The following is an 18156-nucleotide window of genomic DNA, read 5'->3' as shown; positions in this document are numbered from 1 at the left end:
ACCACAGACGGACCAGCTGACGTTAATCGGAAAGGATGTGACACGCTATCAACGTACAGGCAGTGTGTAACTACGAAGGCACGTCAGAGTACTGTCCATTTTTCGCAATTAGAGTAGCTTCCCTTCTAAGGCCAATAAAGTACGTATTCGGAAAGATTCGGAAAACGAAGAATGGAAGGTTTTGCGTAAACCCTCTTAATGAATGCAAATGTGATGTTCAAGACAGCAAACATAGCATTGTATTTTTTCAACTTTCATAGAAACAGTGCAAAGAGTCTGTAATTTGTTTTTAGACAATTTTTTTCTTATCCATAAGATTATATACTCCTATAGTGGAAATGCAATTAATCCATTCTCGACATTTCTTAAAGGCTGATGCTTTATCTATTTTGTAGGAACATTTACGAATGTGTGTGCTAAATGGACGGGAGACCCGTGAAGATCCGGGGTAGAATGGGTCTTCAGCAACCCATGCTTGCTGTAAAAGGCGACTATGCGTGTCGTTAGAGGCGACTAACGGGATCGGGTGGTTGACGTGGTTGATGCATGTCATCGTATCCTAATTGCGTGGATCGATGCTCATTATGTCAATCACTGGATTGTCTTGTTCAGACTCGATTATTTACAGACCGTCGTCATATAGCTGAAATACTGCTGAGTGCAGTGTTATACAAACAAACAAACAAACAAACAAACAAACAAATGGCCGGGATCAAGCCATGACAGCCACATATTTCGAAAACTTTGTGTGCATACTAAGAGGGATCGCACAAGACAATATCAGATGGTTTTCTATAGTGGATACCCTTGCAGGCCTTTTCTCCAATCCCCATGTATGACACCACAAGGCAATGCTCTCCAGAGATACAATGGTAGCGTGTGTGCTGCAAGAGTTACAACAGAAATAACGGTTTGATGTTGTTTATTCGGAGGTAAATATTCATAGTATATTTGTGAACTTTTTTTTACATCTACATCTAATTTTGATTTGTTTATCTTTGGGCGGTGTAGTGTGTTCAAATGCTTAACCACAGGAAATGTGAAACACAATGAGTGATGTAACCAAAGTTGTATTTTTTGGATAACACTTTCTTAGTAAAGTACAGATACTCTATGGGGGATTAGGACCATCCGGGATTCGAATCCAGACTCCCAGAGTGAGGCACCTAATCGCCAGCACACACCCGAGGCTGTTAGTCTAGATCATGTACTTTATCTTCCCCTGTGAGACGTGTAAATTGGCACGGCTCTCTTGGCCGAAAACTATGAATAAACAATGCCATTTAGAAAGGGGTACACAAAGTTTGTCATCTAGACAACCAGTTGTTGAACAGTTTGTGGAGCCTGGGGTGCCTGAGTGTGTTAGGTCGCTGGCTTTGTGTGCTGGCGGTTAGGTGTCTCACTCTGGGGTGGGACTCAACCCAAGAAAGTAATAGATTCTGTACTTTACAAAGAAAGTTTTATCCCAAATATACACTTTACCCCTTTCTAAATAGCCGTGTGGGGCAAGAGCAGCACTCAACAAATCTGTGACATCACTTATCCCGTACAGTGATTACAAACCCGTGATAAGATGTTACATACGAGATCTCATGTAAAAGAAGTGTTGTTGTTGTTTATTGTTTAACGTCGCACTCAGCAATATTCCAGGTATATGACGGTGGTCTGTAACTAATCGAGTCTGGATCAGACAATGCAACCGTAGTCGCATCTTAAGACAAGCATAGTCGCCTTTTGCGGCAAGCAGGAGTTGCTGAATACTTATTCTAACCCTGATCTCCACGGGTCTGTAAACAAAGTGAGACACCTAAGTAGGTATTGATAAATTCTATGAAATCAAACGAAATATCAGTTACCCCTACTTGGGTTGTCAATCAGAATTAAAGAGGTCATATCACACCGATGTCAATGTCGTGTACACATGAACATTTATTAATAGTTGAGGATCCTCCATTCTGTATCCCTTATGATGACATAATCACGGGCAAGCATGTCCTTCTTGACTGTGTTGATTTTGTCATCATGAGGAATAAATATTTTCAATTTTCACCCATAAGGGATCCTTTTAAATCAGATATGAGCACCTTTAATTATTGTTTTTCTAAAAAAATAATTAAATATTTGATAAATTTGAATGTGGAAAGTTATGTATTTTTATAAATTAGTAAGATTTGACAATTAATTAAGATTGTTAGTTGGTGGGTGTTGAAGTAGTGTAAATTATTGTGTCCCTGAGTGGGTATGTAAGCCCGCGTTATTCAATTATGGTTATGTTTACCAGTATTTTATTCGAAGAATATTTATTAGGTTTGATCTCTGGCTGAGTGTCCATAATCACCAGTGACTAAAGGGTGTAATGGTGTAAGTCCTGCAGGGGTCCATGCAGGTAGCACAGTAGTTTCATGTACTTGAATTGCCTGGCTGCATGTCCATCATAAGGTCGTGATGCTGCCTCAGTGTGCGGCGCTGGTTGTTTTTATGTTCATGTGTTTTATTAGGGAATACAAGTTACCTACGGCATAAATCGCAAAGAACAATGAAGAACGAAGCTTGGTTTATTTCATAATGAAACATTGTTCCATTGTTACGAGTACAGAAATCTGTATGTAAAAGAACCTTGTGTGCACCCCAACAAAATAATCAAGTTTTATTATTTATACGTCCAAATTAAATCCAGAATGTTCTGCATGTTTCGCAGTATCCCATGTGAAAGGTGCCAGTTGAGGGTTCATGATATGGTAAAGAACCTTGTGGTGAAAACGCCCTCAACAAACTGATGAAGATGTTCTCAGTAAAGTTACTGTAGTAAGACATCGGTAGAACAGAAAAGGAAATCAAACCACACACTTCATGAGAAAACTGTGCGTTCCACACGCTATTCATTATTCAAATACCGAACGAAATATGCTATTAAAAATCGAAGTATCCGCCAATCAGAATGTCGGCATAGGGATTTTGTCAGCAGTGCAACTTTCAATAATTCGCACAGTGCACTTCAGATTCAAAACAAATCTGAATGAACTCGCTTGAACTTGATATTTAATCTCATAGTTCAAATGCATTTGTCGACTGTTATTATTGACTATTTTTTTTAAATGTTTAAAAAATTCCGTTATCCTGGTTGAGAATGAAATAGTCACTGTTTTGAAGTATCCTTTATTGAGGCTATTCAGGAAAGACGAAGCTAAACCCCTGTACTTGCCCGACATTGACGAGACTAAATTCTTTTGAGGGAGTGATTATTATTTAAATACGGATGACTATTTTTAAAGAAGTCAAATTCTTCAGCGGTTATGTCCTTCGTTAATGGGACAACATAGGCATACTTCTCAGGCATACTTTCACACGCGTGTTTCTAGCACAGGCCCAACTGTCGTAGACATTAACAATCCATTGCGTGTTTCTTTTAGTATGTTTTTCTTTTCGTGGGATCCGACTTCATTGTAAATCCAAGATTTCTTCTTCACTTACAGGATTGCTGAAACGGGCCTGTTCTTGTTCCTTTGTAAACTGGAAGTCTTCCACCTCATCCAGATCGTTTGATTCCAGAGAATTGTCAATTTGTGTTAAGGTCTCCATTGTCCACTCGTCGTCCGACATGTCGACATTCAAACTTTCAAACGCTTTTGCCAGCACATGGTGTGGTGCACGCGCACTAAATACCTGCTTTTGCACGTGCGGCTCATGAGAAATTTGCCCACGGGAAGCGGGTACATGAGGCTACAGATGGAGGGAACACCAAAATTAAATATATATATTTAACTGAATATTTCAAAATATGGTTTTATGGTGTGATTAAAATAACAATAATCAAACTAATAACTTCACTCGACCGGAAGTGGGATATAAGTCAGTTATCACCACACTTACTCGGTGTAGTGGCCAATATCCCTACACTTTTGCAGATATTGGCCACTACACCTCGTAAAGTGTGGTGATAACTATTACGTGTCCGCTAAATGGGCGGGTGTGACGTGGCCTTCTGGTTACACACGTCGTAAGTCATGGTGATTCTAGGGTAGAACTAGTTCTGAGTAACCTGTGTTTGTTTTAAGTGTCAACTAGGTGAGGTGAGGTGAAATGGGGTTTAACGTCGCGTCCAAGATTATTGCAGTTACATAGCAACGTGCATGCAGTGGTGTGTGTGTGTGTGTGTGTGTGTGTGTGTGTGTGTGTGTGTGTGTGTGTGTGTGTGTGTGTGGCTGCTTGAACTAGTCCTCACTAATGCCGGTTTTATAGTGCCAGCCCACTATGCCTCTGATACTATGCCTCAGTTTAACATGAATATCCCACGGAAGACACACTATATTCACTGCGTGCCGACCAGTCCTTGTTTTAGCCCCTTAATGTCAAGCGCCAGACAGGGTAATAACAAGCACCATTTTTTAACGTCTTTCGGTTTGACACAGCTGGGGATCCAACCCCGGACGTTGGGCTCTTCGGGTGGACTCTCTACCACTAGACCACGGAGGCGGCCTAACGTGTCATCAAAACTAAATTGGCTGGAGAGACACGAGTAGGGTCCGTGTAACACTTGCCAATTCATCCTTGAAACTATATTTTTGAAAGCTGGAAAGCTGGAAACCTCTTCCTACTTCTCATGTCCAAAATCTGTTTTGAAAAGATTAAAAGTTCGAAAGCTCTACATCAGGTCTCATTTTCCACTTTTGAAATCATCTTTTAGGAGCTCGGATTTTTTAATTGTCTGCCAATTTTGCACTTTATTTTTCATACCATGGGAAGTAAAATTTACGGATGCGTTTAGTCAATGTTGTTTTGAAAATCAATGTGCAAAAATGTGATAACTATGTTCTCACTCACATGAATAGTTTAGATTATTAGCACTGTAGAGCTCTCAAAAATAATGTTTGAACGATCAATTGTAGTGTTACCCGGACCAAGCGTGACACAGATATACATCATGTTTCGAACCTAATTCAAGTCTTACCAACTAACTTTGGATATACATGGACATATATCATCCATCGCAATGTCCTCAAATTAAACACAATTCTCCATATTTAGACGTTTGACGTTTGTATTCAGTAAGACACAATAACTGCCTTTTGCAGTTTCCTCGTGCATATATGACAAAATCAAATACGAGATTGTTCACAAATGAAAGGCAACTCCGAATTGCAGGGAGTGTCATTCCATTTGTATGTTTGCTTCAAATACATCCCCATGCAATGCTCTTTACCCCCTCCGTTATTGGGTTCCCCTGAGTGCCAGCCGGTGTAGCCCACTACCTTCCTCAGGGGGTGCTCCCAAGTCCAGATGCCCTCTGATCTCAGGTCAGTGGCGCCGATGTAGAATTGAGAGCCTATTTACGAGACAAGACATAGAGATAACTACACGAGTGTCTGTCAGATACCATTGATCTTATAACGAGTTGTTTCAAAACGTATCCAACCAGCAAGAGCCCTAAAATCGCAACATTTGAGCATCGAATCGACGTCATCATTTTGTCCATTCTCATAGTCGCAGTGGCGCCTTAATACAGATCACAACGGTCATTCTTGACGTCACCCGACGTACTGCTTCCTACTCATAAATAATGTGACCCTATACAAACATATTTTCGCCATAAACGTGGATTATCAAGGCGATCATGATAATGCAAACTAGTTTAGATCAATGAACCCGCTTGATGCAGAGATAATAATTTTCACCTCAAAGAAGTAACCAAATATGTACAACAATGTTTACTTCCGTATGACATCACTACCGTTGACCGAATTTTACAAAATGGCGTGTTCACTGACAACAATCCGCGGGATTTTACGAGGGGATTTTCGTTGATTCAGGGATCGCATGTACATAAATGTGATACGTAAGTAATCAGAAACATTCTGACAGTCTGTGTACTGTTATTTGTTTTCTGGTTTTTCATTGAAACCAAAACATTTAGTCAGGGAATGCAGATAACTACCGTCGCCGTTGTGCGTAATTTTGCGTCAGTTATGGCGTCACACAGGACGGAAACATTCACGATTTCTGTTGAATTTACCTGATCATTGTAATGTATATATTTTTAATTCCATAATTCGTGCTACGATACTCTTCCCATGACTATTCTCCTAGACGCGAGCCAATATATGCAACAATTGGCCTAAAGGATGTCTTAAAAAAGGAGAGAATACTACCCACTCTACATGCAGCCCAGACAGCGAATAGGACTCCTCCAGAAGGCGCTGTCTAGTCAAACCCACCCAGAACTTTTCGGAGAATGTGAAAACATCCCAAGACTGCAGCCTTCTACATTACCCAGATTGTCAGAAAGGCTGTATTCCTGGTAGCAAACCCGGCTAGTCTCCCAATGTCAGTCAACAGATTGGAGGTACGACACCGAGGGCACCGAGAACAATGGGAAGTACAACTTGGTACTTGGGATGCAAGCGTGACATTTTGAAAGCGAGGTCCGCGTATTTTCCATGTTTTTTTTCTGAATCCTTTCAATCACATTAATATCAAAAGGGACAGAAAATTTAATGATATGAATGATTTCATTTGATTTATCAAAAAGGACAAGGTCAGGTTCGTTGGCCTGGGTACGTCTGAGGCTGTATACGGGCCAATCCAAAGAATTTTGTATTTATCATTTTCCATGACGCACTCCGGCATATTCCGGGTCGTACCATGGATGGACCCCTGTCTCAATACCAGAAGCATGGCGAGGACAGTAACAAAATGATCCAGCCATTCCATTATGTTGCTTAAGAGACTGCGTTTGTGTCAAAGCTGGGCATCAACTGACAATGTGTTGGACAGTCTCATTAAATTCATTGCATAGTCTACATTTCATATTTACATTTTGATGCAAAATCATACATTGACGGTTTCGAGTGGGAAGTGACTGGTCTTGAGCGACAAACAGAAAGCCTTTATTGTTATTACTATTTTTTTTTTTGTTATATTAGAGAGAAGATTCTTTGAGGGAAATGAGTTTAAAAATCATCGTTGATTTCAATAACAATCCAGTCTGTTCTTGTGACATTGACACTACAAATCTGTTTGTCAAGTCATATTTCCAGTTACCTTTGCCATGCCTGAAAAGGTAGCTCCTGATCAAGTCATCTTCATTCTTGCTGGCGATGTCGGCCAAGTGACTCCCGAAGAACAGGCAGAAGGACTGTGGAGTGTTGTTATACTGATATTACTCATCCGAAGTAGTGAACTCGGTGTGACTTACGAAGATTAAAAGACTTTTACTTCAGACACAAAGGTGAAAAGAGATTGTGTACAATAGTTTAGAGTGGAGAAATATTAATATCGAAATCAGAAAAGTTGCCAAGTTCAAATACACAAGTAACCGCATGCATTCTAAAGTGAAGGTCCAAAACGGATAATAACGATGGCACAAACTCGTCAAACAACTTGCCATAACATTTAACTTTCCTTCAATACATTTACACTATTTTAACATAAGGAAGATAATGTCTGGATGTCAACTTCTTAATTTTGAAGAGTGGTCGGGAAGCCTAGTGGTTCAAGGGCTCGCTCATCACGCTGAAGACCCGGGTTCGATTCCCGACATGGGTACAATATGTGAAGCCCATTTCTGGTGTCCCGCGCTGTGATATTCCTGGAATATTGCTAAAAGTGGCGTAAAATCAAACTCACTCACTCTTAATTTTGAGAAACACAACATTTCAATAATTCAACACTTTAAAGTAATTAGCGCTGATAGTTATGGACAACTGGAAGCCTGGGCTAAATCATCGCAGATTGGTAATATGCAATGGACAATGGGAAATGGACAGTGGGCAATCTTGTTTTCTTATTACTTTTGTTGTTCTTACATGTACACATATATGGTCTCTGCCTCACAGCATTTATTCACCTGATGAAGGAGTAAGCATATATTCCAAAACCTTGTGTTCCTCATAATGAAGAAGTTGACATACAGAAAGTATCTTCCTTTTGTGTATCACTTCTCAATCCCTTTCAAAGACTTGACTTCAGTAACCCTTTTGGAAGAACTTTCAATAAGTGAGTTGACAACAACATCATGCCGAAGTTAGAAACAAGCAATACGACAATGACAGACCAGGTCAGGTTTGTCACGTGCATGTGTCTGTGTGGCTTATGGTACTGGTCCGGACTGATGTCGATTTATAGTGCTAGACCACGGAGATACCATGTCGCTGAATACCCCACTTAGACACAGTATACTGATTCCTTGCCGACCAGTCCTTGTTCCAGCCCTTTAATGCAGAACACCAAAAAGGTAACAACAAGTACCATCTTTTAATGTCATTTGGTATGACACGACCGGGTATCGAACCGCGGACCTTCCGCTCTCCGTGCTGACGCTCACCCCTATAGACCACGGAGGCAGTCTATATACATACAAACTTAATATAGGTGACAAAGACCATTTTCTTTAAAAGATTTTGGACACATGTCCGCTGGCGCAGATAAAATAAGATTTTTCACTTTGTAACAAGACTCCTTTGTGATTTCATAAGCCACACAGTACAAGGGATATGGACTTACATTAGCATCAGCGTAGGTGGCATGGTTATGCGAAAACAGGTAGCATCCTCGACCAAGGTTGATAAACCCAAGTTGGCATCTTCTCGCTGAAATGCAAATCAATACTCGGAGATGAACATATAATCACGCCATGTTTTGGATTGGTACATTACCCACTGTGAACACTGCAAGTTGTTCTTTGTAACCACGAGTTACACACTTTTTACCCTTGAGCTACACACACTGTAACCATTAAGGAACATACATTGTATCATTTAGTTACACACGATGCACACATGAGCTATACACACTATAATCCCATTGTACCCATGAGTTAAACACATTGTACAGTGAGCTACATACATTGTACCCATGAGCTACGTACATTGTACCTATGAGATGCTCACATTGTACACATTAATTACACACATTGTACCCTTGAGCAAAACACATTAAACACACGAGTTACACACATTGTACACATTAATTACACACATTGTACCCATGAGCAACACACATTGTACACATTAATTACACACATTGTACCCATGAGCAACACACATTGTACACACGAGTTACACACATTGTACACATTAATTACACACATTGTACTCGTGAGCAGCACACATTGTACACACGAGTTACACACATTGTACACATTAATTACACACATTGTACTCGTGAGCAGCACACACTGTACCCATGACCTACACAGTTGTACCCACGGGCTACAAAGTTACAACCATGAGCTAAACACATTGGACCTATGAGCAACACACACTGTACCCATGACCTACACAAACTCTACCTATGACCGACACAGTTGTACCCATAGGCTACATAGTTGTTACTGTGAGCTGGACACATTGTACCCACGAATAACACACATTGTACGCATGAGCTACACACATTGTACCCAAGAGTTACAGACATTGTACCAAAAAGCTACACATCTTGTACAGACGAGCTACACACATTGCATCCACGAGCTACACACATTGTGACCATAAGCATTTCACGTGGTTCCCACGAGGTACTAACGCTGTACATACAAGTTACGTACATTGTACCTATGAGGTACTCAGGTTGTACCCATGAGTTCGACAGAGTGTGCCAATGTGCTAACCACATTCAACCCACAAGTGCCATACATTGTACCCGACTGTTTCCATGGGCTACACATTTTGTACCTATGAGCTACATACAATGTATCTATAAGCCACACACACTGTACACATCAGCTACACACATTTTATCCATAAGCTACACTCTTTGTTTCATGAGCTGCACACACTGTACCCATGAGCTACACACATTGTACCTATGAGGTATAAACCCTGTACTCTTGAGCTAAACACGCTGCATAACACATTGTACTCACCAGCTACCGAATTGTACCCAGGAGCAGACGTGATGCACACGAGCTACACACGTTGTACCCACGAGCAACACATATACCCACGAGCTACACATATTTTACCAATGAACTACACTCTTTGTATTGATGACCTACACACGATGTAGCAATGAACTACATACATTATACCCAAGAGCTACATAAGTTGTACTCCTGACCTACACACGTTGTACGATGAGCTACATACGTTGTACCATAAGCTACACACGATGTACTCCTGACCTACACACGTTGTACCATGAGCTACACACGTTGTACTATTAGCTACACACGCTGTACTCCTGACCTACACACGTTGTACCATCAGCTACATACGTTGTATCATGAGCTACACACGTTGTACAATAAGCTACACACATTGTACTCCTGACCTACACACATTGTACCATGACCTACACACGTTGTACCATAAGCTACACACGCTGTACTCCTGACATTCACACGTTGTACCATGAGCTACACACGTTGTACCATTAGCTACACACGTTGTACCATAAGCTACACACGTTGTACTCCTGACCTACACAGGTTGTACCATGAGCTACACACGTTGTACCATTAGCTACACACGCTGTACTCCTGACCTACACACGTTGTACCATCAGCTACATACGTTGTATCATGAGCTACACACGTTGTACAATAAGCTACACACATTGTACTCCTGACCTACACACGTTGTACCATGAGCTACACACGTTGTACCATTAGCTACACACGCTGTACTCCTGACATTCACACGTTGTACCATGAGGTACACTCGATGTACCATTAGCTACACACGTTGTACCATAAGCTACACACGTTGTACTCCTGACCTACACACGTTGTACCATGAGCAACACACGTTGTTCCATAAGCTACACACGTACTCCTGACCTACACACGTTGTACCATGAGCTACACACGTTGTACCATGAGCTACACACGTTGTACCATAAGCTACACACGTTGTACTCCTGACCTACACACGTTGTACCATTAGCTACACACGTTGTACCATAAGCTACACACGTTGTACTCCTGACCTACACACGTTGTACCATGAGCTACACACGTTGTACCATTAGCTACACACGCTGTACTCCTGACATTCACACGTTGTACCATGATCTACTAACGTTGTACCATGAGATACACACGTTGTACCATAAGCTAAACACGTTGTACTCCTGACCTACACACGTTGTACCATGAGCTACACACGTTGTGCCATGAGCTACACACGTTGTACCATGAGCTACACACGTTGTACCATAAGCTACACACGTACTCCTGACCTACACACGTTGTACCATGAGCTACACACGTTGTACCATAAGCTACACACGTTGTACTCCTGACCTACACACGTCGTACCATGAGCTACACGCGTTGTACCATTAGCTACACACGCTGTACTCCTGACCTACACACGTTGTACCATGAGCTACACACGTTGTACTCCTGACCTACACACGTTGTACCATGAGCTACACACGTTGTACTCCTGACCTACACACGTTGTACCATGAGCTACGCACGTTGTCCCATGAGCTACACACGTTGTACCCATAACCTCACGTTGTACCCACGTTGTAAACACGTTTTACCAACAAGCTACACACAATGTACCTAAGCGCTACACACTCTGTACCCATGAGCTACTCACGAGGTACACACGAGCTGCAAACATTGTACACACAGGTTACATACGTTGTACTCTTGACCTACACACGTTGTACACATGACCTTCAAACGTTGTACCCACGTTCTGCACACATTTTACACACAAGCTACACACATTGCACCTATGAGCTACATATTCCGTACACTTGAGCTAACACACTGCTTCACACATTGTACTTACATGTCCACATATGTCCCCATAAGCTACATACGCTGTACGAAGAGCTACACACTTTTTTCCATGAGCCACACACACTGTACCCATGACCTACACGCATTGTAGCCATTAGTTGCACACATCGTGACCATGAGCAACACAGTTGTACCTATGAGCTACACAGTTGTAACCGTAAGCTTCACTCATTGCACCCATTAGTTGCACACATGAGCTCCACACACTGTACCCACGAACTTCACACATTGTACTCACGCGCTACACACACTGTACCCAGGAGCTACACACATTGTACATGTGTATATAGCTTTAACATCATTTATGACGGTAAAGCAACATCCCCTCTCAACTTTACAATCACAATACAATTGTCCTGTTCCACTTGCACAAACCGATCTTAACGCGATTGTAAGGCGGCTTGGATTTAAGATCGCGATCTTAGCTAAGATTGAATTCTTCAACGGTGGAGGTACAACTATTTTTAAAAATAGCTTTTCGTAAAATCCTAGATATAGCCTTCATGGGTTTTTTTTCGTTTGCTATAACAAAGGATCATTTGACTACCATTTCAAAACACAGAAAGACAGGAAATTTCCAAAACGCTTAGACGGGAAATAAGAATTATGATTAATGTTTCGAGAAAGCAATTGTTTAATATGTATTCACTGGGTATTAATTTTTTTTTAAAAATGTGAACTATACTTTTGCTATTTATGGGATATTTTACACAAATTTCAAATATGTCATCATGTGTATTTGCTTGTTTAATTAATACTTCTATTTTTTCTTTTAAATTCAAATATTTAAACCGCTCGTCCCTGTCCCACTCGATTTTAGATTACAACATATATATTTTTGCTCTTCCACTTGTATTTATTTGCAGATTAAGTTAATGTTAAACTAAAGACAAAGTAATTGACACGAATGTGACACAAAAGAAATATAACGGGAGCTCAGCGATTCAACAACATTATTACACTGGGTAAGGTAGATTGTACTCTACGGGCTTACACACGGGGAAACCACTCCCATCTAGAGTATAAACTAGAATTAGTTGCCCTTGATTTATCCAAAAGGTCACGGACGTTACAAACCGATTGCAGACGACTTAGGTTTTTCAGCGAAAAGGTATGTTGTTTCACACTCCTTTCAGCATTGAGTCGGATGGTTATGTGTTAAACTATGTCAATTAACGATATTTCTTTAAATTGTGTTGTGTTCTTTGTGTTGTTGAAGTGTCGATTCGAATCATAAAGTTTAACAAAATAAAGAGACAATGTTTGCACGTAAAGCAGATTATTTATGTGAAACAGATCAAGTCTTGCACGCCATTTTGTCAGGTTTTTTTCAGGGACTACAACGATCTAAGCTACTAAAGATTGGCCCGGACCTGTTAGTTTCGAGTGTAGCTTACAATGATCTTAGCCTACAATCGCGTTATGCAAGTGGATGGTGATTGTAGCCTAAGCCTAAGATCGCGATCTTAAGGATTTACAATAATTGTAGCGCTCAGATCGCTTTGTGAAAGTGGACCCTGGTCTCTCGAACTGACGAGATCTTCAGCCTTATGAAAACCTCCCTGCCAGGTGTCAGATGTCAGGTCAGTGGGATGCGTGTCCGGAGACCAGCCTCACGGAGACGTTTACGCACTAAGTAGAAACGGTAACACCAACGGCGTTATAAGTATAAGTAATTATTCCCCTCAGCGCGTGACGGGTAATTGCAAAACTCTCTAAATAAATCAGGTTAAAGTCGAAATATATACTACTCAAAAATAGTTAAAGAACACCCAAACCTCTAATGTGGCTGTTGTTAATCTTTCATGAGTGGTGGGTATTTGTGGTATATGTTGTTAAACTGCAAATGCAAATTATGTGGTCCGTAACTATTCTTTTTGACATGAATAATTGATTTATGATCAACTTGCGTTGTGTCTCCCAGACATGTCCCCCATAGACATCTCTGGAAAGTCATGGGTCATCGTGTTCAACTGCGACCACATCCTGCAGCAACCCTCAAAAACTAATTCAGTCACGAAAATAAATTATTATATAAAAAAAACATTCAGTAGCGCGTATGTGATCCATGTGATACGATTACAGCCTGGCACCATCGTCTCAATAACTGGCCATATGTATTTTTGTTTATTTTATTTTTTATTGAGCAAGTTCCATATCATTAGATATATCTTGAGACCCTTTCATAGAATCACCTGAGTTATTGAGTTTGTGTCGAAAGTCCGTTACTCTCATTGTATTTTAAGTGGAGTTCGTCCCAGTTCTTCAGAAAGTAGGAGACTTGTAGTTGACTGTCTGGGTCCTGCACATAGCGAGTTTTACGAATTTTAGATAAACCTTTTCAATTCTTTTTCTTTTCATAACCTCAAATCTTGGATCCATATAAACAAATTAGCACCATCATGATATCGAAAGCGTTCAGTAAATAATCATAGAGGGTAAATTTAGATTCCTTGCTTTCTGTCATAAACATTACATTTCTTTAGGAGCGTTCTCAGTTAACCGTCTACTAGCATATATGAATATTCTTTTTGTATGAAATTGAAGTACCTTATTATTTATTATTATCTGCTACTTTGCGTTCTTATTCTTTAAAATAATAAATACATGGTTTTTTTTCTGAAATACTACAACGTTCCTTCTCATAACAACAGTGAGTTAGCATATACTATAACAAGTATAAACGGCATTCAGTGAGTTCCGCAAAGAGAGAGGACTATATCCAAATAATACGGTGTCGTCTGGATTTTACAAAAGAACAAACGGCATTCAGTGAGTTCCGCAAAGAGAGAGGACTATATCCAAATAATACGGTGTCGTCTGGATTTTACAAAAGAACAAACAGCATTCAGTGAGTTCCGCAAAGAGAGAGGACTATATCCAAATAATACGGTGTCGTCTGGATTTTACAAAAGAACAAACGGCATTCAGTGAGTTCCGCAAAGAGAGAGGACTATATCCAAATAATACGGTGTCGTCTGGATTTTACAAAAGAACAAACTACCGGGATCGGGTGGTCAGGCTCGCTGACTTGGTTGCTACATGCCATCAATCCTAATTGCGTGGAGACCCGTGAAGATTCCGGGGTAGAATAGGTCTTCAGCAACCCATACTTACCGTAAAAGGCGACTATGCTTGTCGTAAAAGGCGACTAACGGGTTTGGGTGGTCAGGCCCACTGACTTGGTTGCTACATGTCATCGATCTAAATTGCGTGGATCGATGCTCATGATGTCAATCCCTGGATTGTCTGGTCCAGACTCGATTATTTTACAGACCGCCGTCATGTAGCTGGACTATTGCTGAGTGCGGCGTTAAAAAACAAACAAACAAACAAATAATTGCGTGGATCGATACTCATGATATTAATCACTGGATAGTCTGGTCCAGCCACGATTATTTACAGACCGCCGTCATACAGGTCGAATATTGCTGAGTGCAGCGTTAAACAACGAACCAACAAACCAACTCACAACATGAATTAATTTTACTAGTCATTTTTCTCACTAATGGAAACAATTTGTCCCACACGCCATGTTCCAGCTTTTTATGTCAGACCCGATTATTGTTATTGTTTTTGAGAAGAATGTTCATAATATGCATAACATAAATGTTATCAATCGTTGATAATCCTTTGCGGAACCCTGCTTGAGATGGGGATGCAGTTTGTTGATATCAAGAAACCTTGAAAGGCGAATGGCTAGTGTACTAGTAAATAAGTTTCCAAGGCAACTGAGAATAGTTGTAGGCCAGTAAGTAGTTGGGTCAACGGTTTCACCTTTTCTCTTTTCTTTCTTATATAATATCCACACATCAAATACATGTTCAGTGGTACAAATCAAATTAAATATACTCGGCTACAAAATGTCTTGTGCACCCCTTTCCAATCGGCTGCTTACTAGAAAAACACTTTCTGGTGTTTAAATCGGAAACGAAAATATTACAACATGCATATGTAGCACAAACGAGTATTCATGATCTGGTGGCAAAAATTGTCTTTCATGCAGCAATCATGGAATTGATATGTAAACCAGTGTATAAAAGCATGCGCGTTGTTGGGATTCGGTATGCATTGTTTCTGGTTGCCTTGACAACTGCATCACTGTAAAACGTCAAATTTTAATAATTATTGGAAGTTTGGAGATGCCACGCCTATCTGAAAATGACCGCTTGAGAGCCATTGGTATGCTCAGGTCGAGAAGGTCGAAGCATGAGGTTTGCTAGGCGATTGGACGTGTACAGAAACACCAATTTGGCGTTATGGCTGCGGTGGCAACAAACAAACACTGCCAGAGTCCGACCAAGGAGCGGCAGGTTCCCCGTTACGAGTGTCCGTCAAGATTGGTGGATTGGAAATACCCTTCGGAGAAATCGGCTCCAGCCTGCAACAATCAACGCGACAACCATCCCTTGCCTTCGTCAAATATAGGCACAGACTGAACGTCGCCGTCTTAGACGTTACGGGATTGTTGCGAGGAGACCAGCCAGATGCCCAAATCTGACCAACAATCACCGTCGATTGTGTTTGCAGTGGTGTGGACAGCGAGTGCCATAGACGGCAATTCAGTGGCGAAAACCGTTTCGGAAGAGTCAGTGTTATGGTGTGGCGAGGAATGACCGAGAGACAGAGAACTCGTTTGGAAGTGTTCAATGGCAATTTGAACGGACAGCGTTACCATGATGTCATCTAGCCTATCGTTGTGCCGTTTTTGAATCAACATGGACCTGGCATGATTTTTCAGCATGGAAACGCCCGACCCTATGTAGCCGGGATTATCCTACAAGCACTTGGGCAGAACAATGTGACTGGCCTTCTCGCTCTCTGGATTTGTATCCAATTGAATATATGTAGGATGAAAAGGACCGCCGTCTCAGAGGTTTACCACATGTTCCGACTACTGTACAGGAACTGCAAGACAGGTTGGTGGAGATACTGGATGCCATCCAACAATACTGTGTTAGACGTTTGATCCGTTCAATGAGAAGGCGTGGATCGATGCTCATGATGTCAATCACTGGATTATTTACAGACCGCTGTCATATAGCTGGAATATTGCTGAGTGCGGCGTTAAACAAGAAACAAACAAACAATGCGAAGGCGATCCTGCATTGCATGCATCCAAGCGAGAGGGGGACACACACACACTACTGACATGTGAATTGACAGTTCTGTTCTTGCATCTTTCTCTTGTTATAACGTCATTTCTGTGCAAGACATGTGTCATAAAAAATGTAAACTTAATTTACTGTCTGCTTTGAAACATGAATTCTTTCAGATGTATGCGTCTACTTTGATCGGGTTCGTGTTTTACATCGTGTTACAGGAACAAATTGACCAAGACTGTCAGAAGAAGGTGCTTATTCCCAACATTTAATGTATTAACGGAATCAGGGGCTTGTTTACCCTTACACCTGACCTATCTCATGAGTGGCATCAGAACTTCCCGCTGTAGCTGCCAACCTAGGAACTGTAGTATGATAGAAAATAGTTTATCTTTTAATTTCCTTCTAGACTTCAGCATCCGTATTCCTTGGGTATAAAAGCCTTGGCTATGAGAGGGTCAGGCTTGCGCAAGGGTGCTTCACAAGTTGCATATGCGCTAAAGCACGTTGCACATGCGTGGTCAACGGGTTTGCAACCCATGTCTAACCCATGGAGCATCCGTGTTACATGCATAAACCATGTGCTATCAACACGTGTACGGAGACTGAACGTCTTGGCAGTAGCGTCGTTGTATTGAAACAAAACAAACTGGAAATCCTACTCTATAATAGAAGAGAAAACACATTACCTTTCCCAGCAGTCAGCGCGAACATCAAAACGAACAACAGCGTGGCGAACATCTTCTGTCTATACCTGCACCACTGTATTTCAGCTGCGCTAGTCTCTGTCTCATATCTCATCAGTAACAGCGCACAATATATATTAGTGTACAACCCCCTCTCCCCCTTATTGATTTCACACGTTGACGGTAAATCGTGTCTTTGGGTGTGAAAATACGTTACCACCTGCATATTGGCGATGAAGATGAAAGCCCCGATAACTACAGCTGATATCCACAGGCGATGATGTGACATTGCTCGTAATGCATGGATTGACTATCAAAGCAATATCGGTAAAGTTTGGCTTTGGAGCTTGATGGCAGTATCACCTGTGTATGTAACATCTGGATATTGTTCCAGATAATATTTGTGAGGGTGTGAACATCATTTACAACAGGATGTAGAGGTGGGTGTGACTGTCAAAGGTGTCATTTACGTGTATTATTAATTCTACATGCGACATGTATCATGATATGTCCAAGCGTCATATTGTTATATGGTAGTGTACAACGTATTTTATTGTCGATCAATGATTCTAACTGTTACATTGTTTCTGGATGAGATTCGGTAGACGCTCAT

The 18156-nt window shown here is 41.1% G+C and overlaps 1 protein-coding gene across 1 annotated transcript; it reads right to left on the bottom strand.

Annotated features, from left to right (window-relative positions):
* Positions 1-5020: 5020 nt before the first annotated feature.
* Positions 5021-17681, bottom strand: LOC124151295 (perlucin-like). Its single transcript, XM_046523694.2, has 4 exons — positions 17547-17681; positions 8500-8585; positions 7039-7132; positions 5021-5323 (listed from the first exon to the last, which is right to left on the bottom strand). Exons 1-4 carry the CDS (start codon positions 17656-17658, stop codon positions 5097-5099), a joined length of 519 nt encoding a protein of 172 aa, XP_046379650.2. The 5' UTR covers positions 17659-17681; the 3' UTR covers positions 5021-5096.
* Positions 17682-18156: the final 475 nt, after the last annotated feature.

This window comes from Haliotis rufescens, unplaced genomic scaffold (genome assembly GCF_023055435.1).
Source record: "Haliotis rufescens isolate VD_foot unplaced genomic scaffold, xgHalRufe1.0.p SCAF_47, whole genome shotgun sequence".
Classification (NCBI taxonomy): domain Eukaryota; kingdom Metazoa; phylum Mollusca; class Gastropoda; order Lepetellida; family Haliotidae; genus Haliotis; species Haliotis rufescens.
Note: the sequence above shows the minus strand (reverse complement) of the source record. Positions and strands in the feature narration are given on the sequence as shown.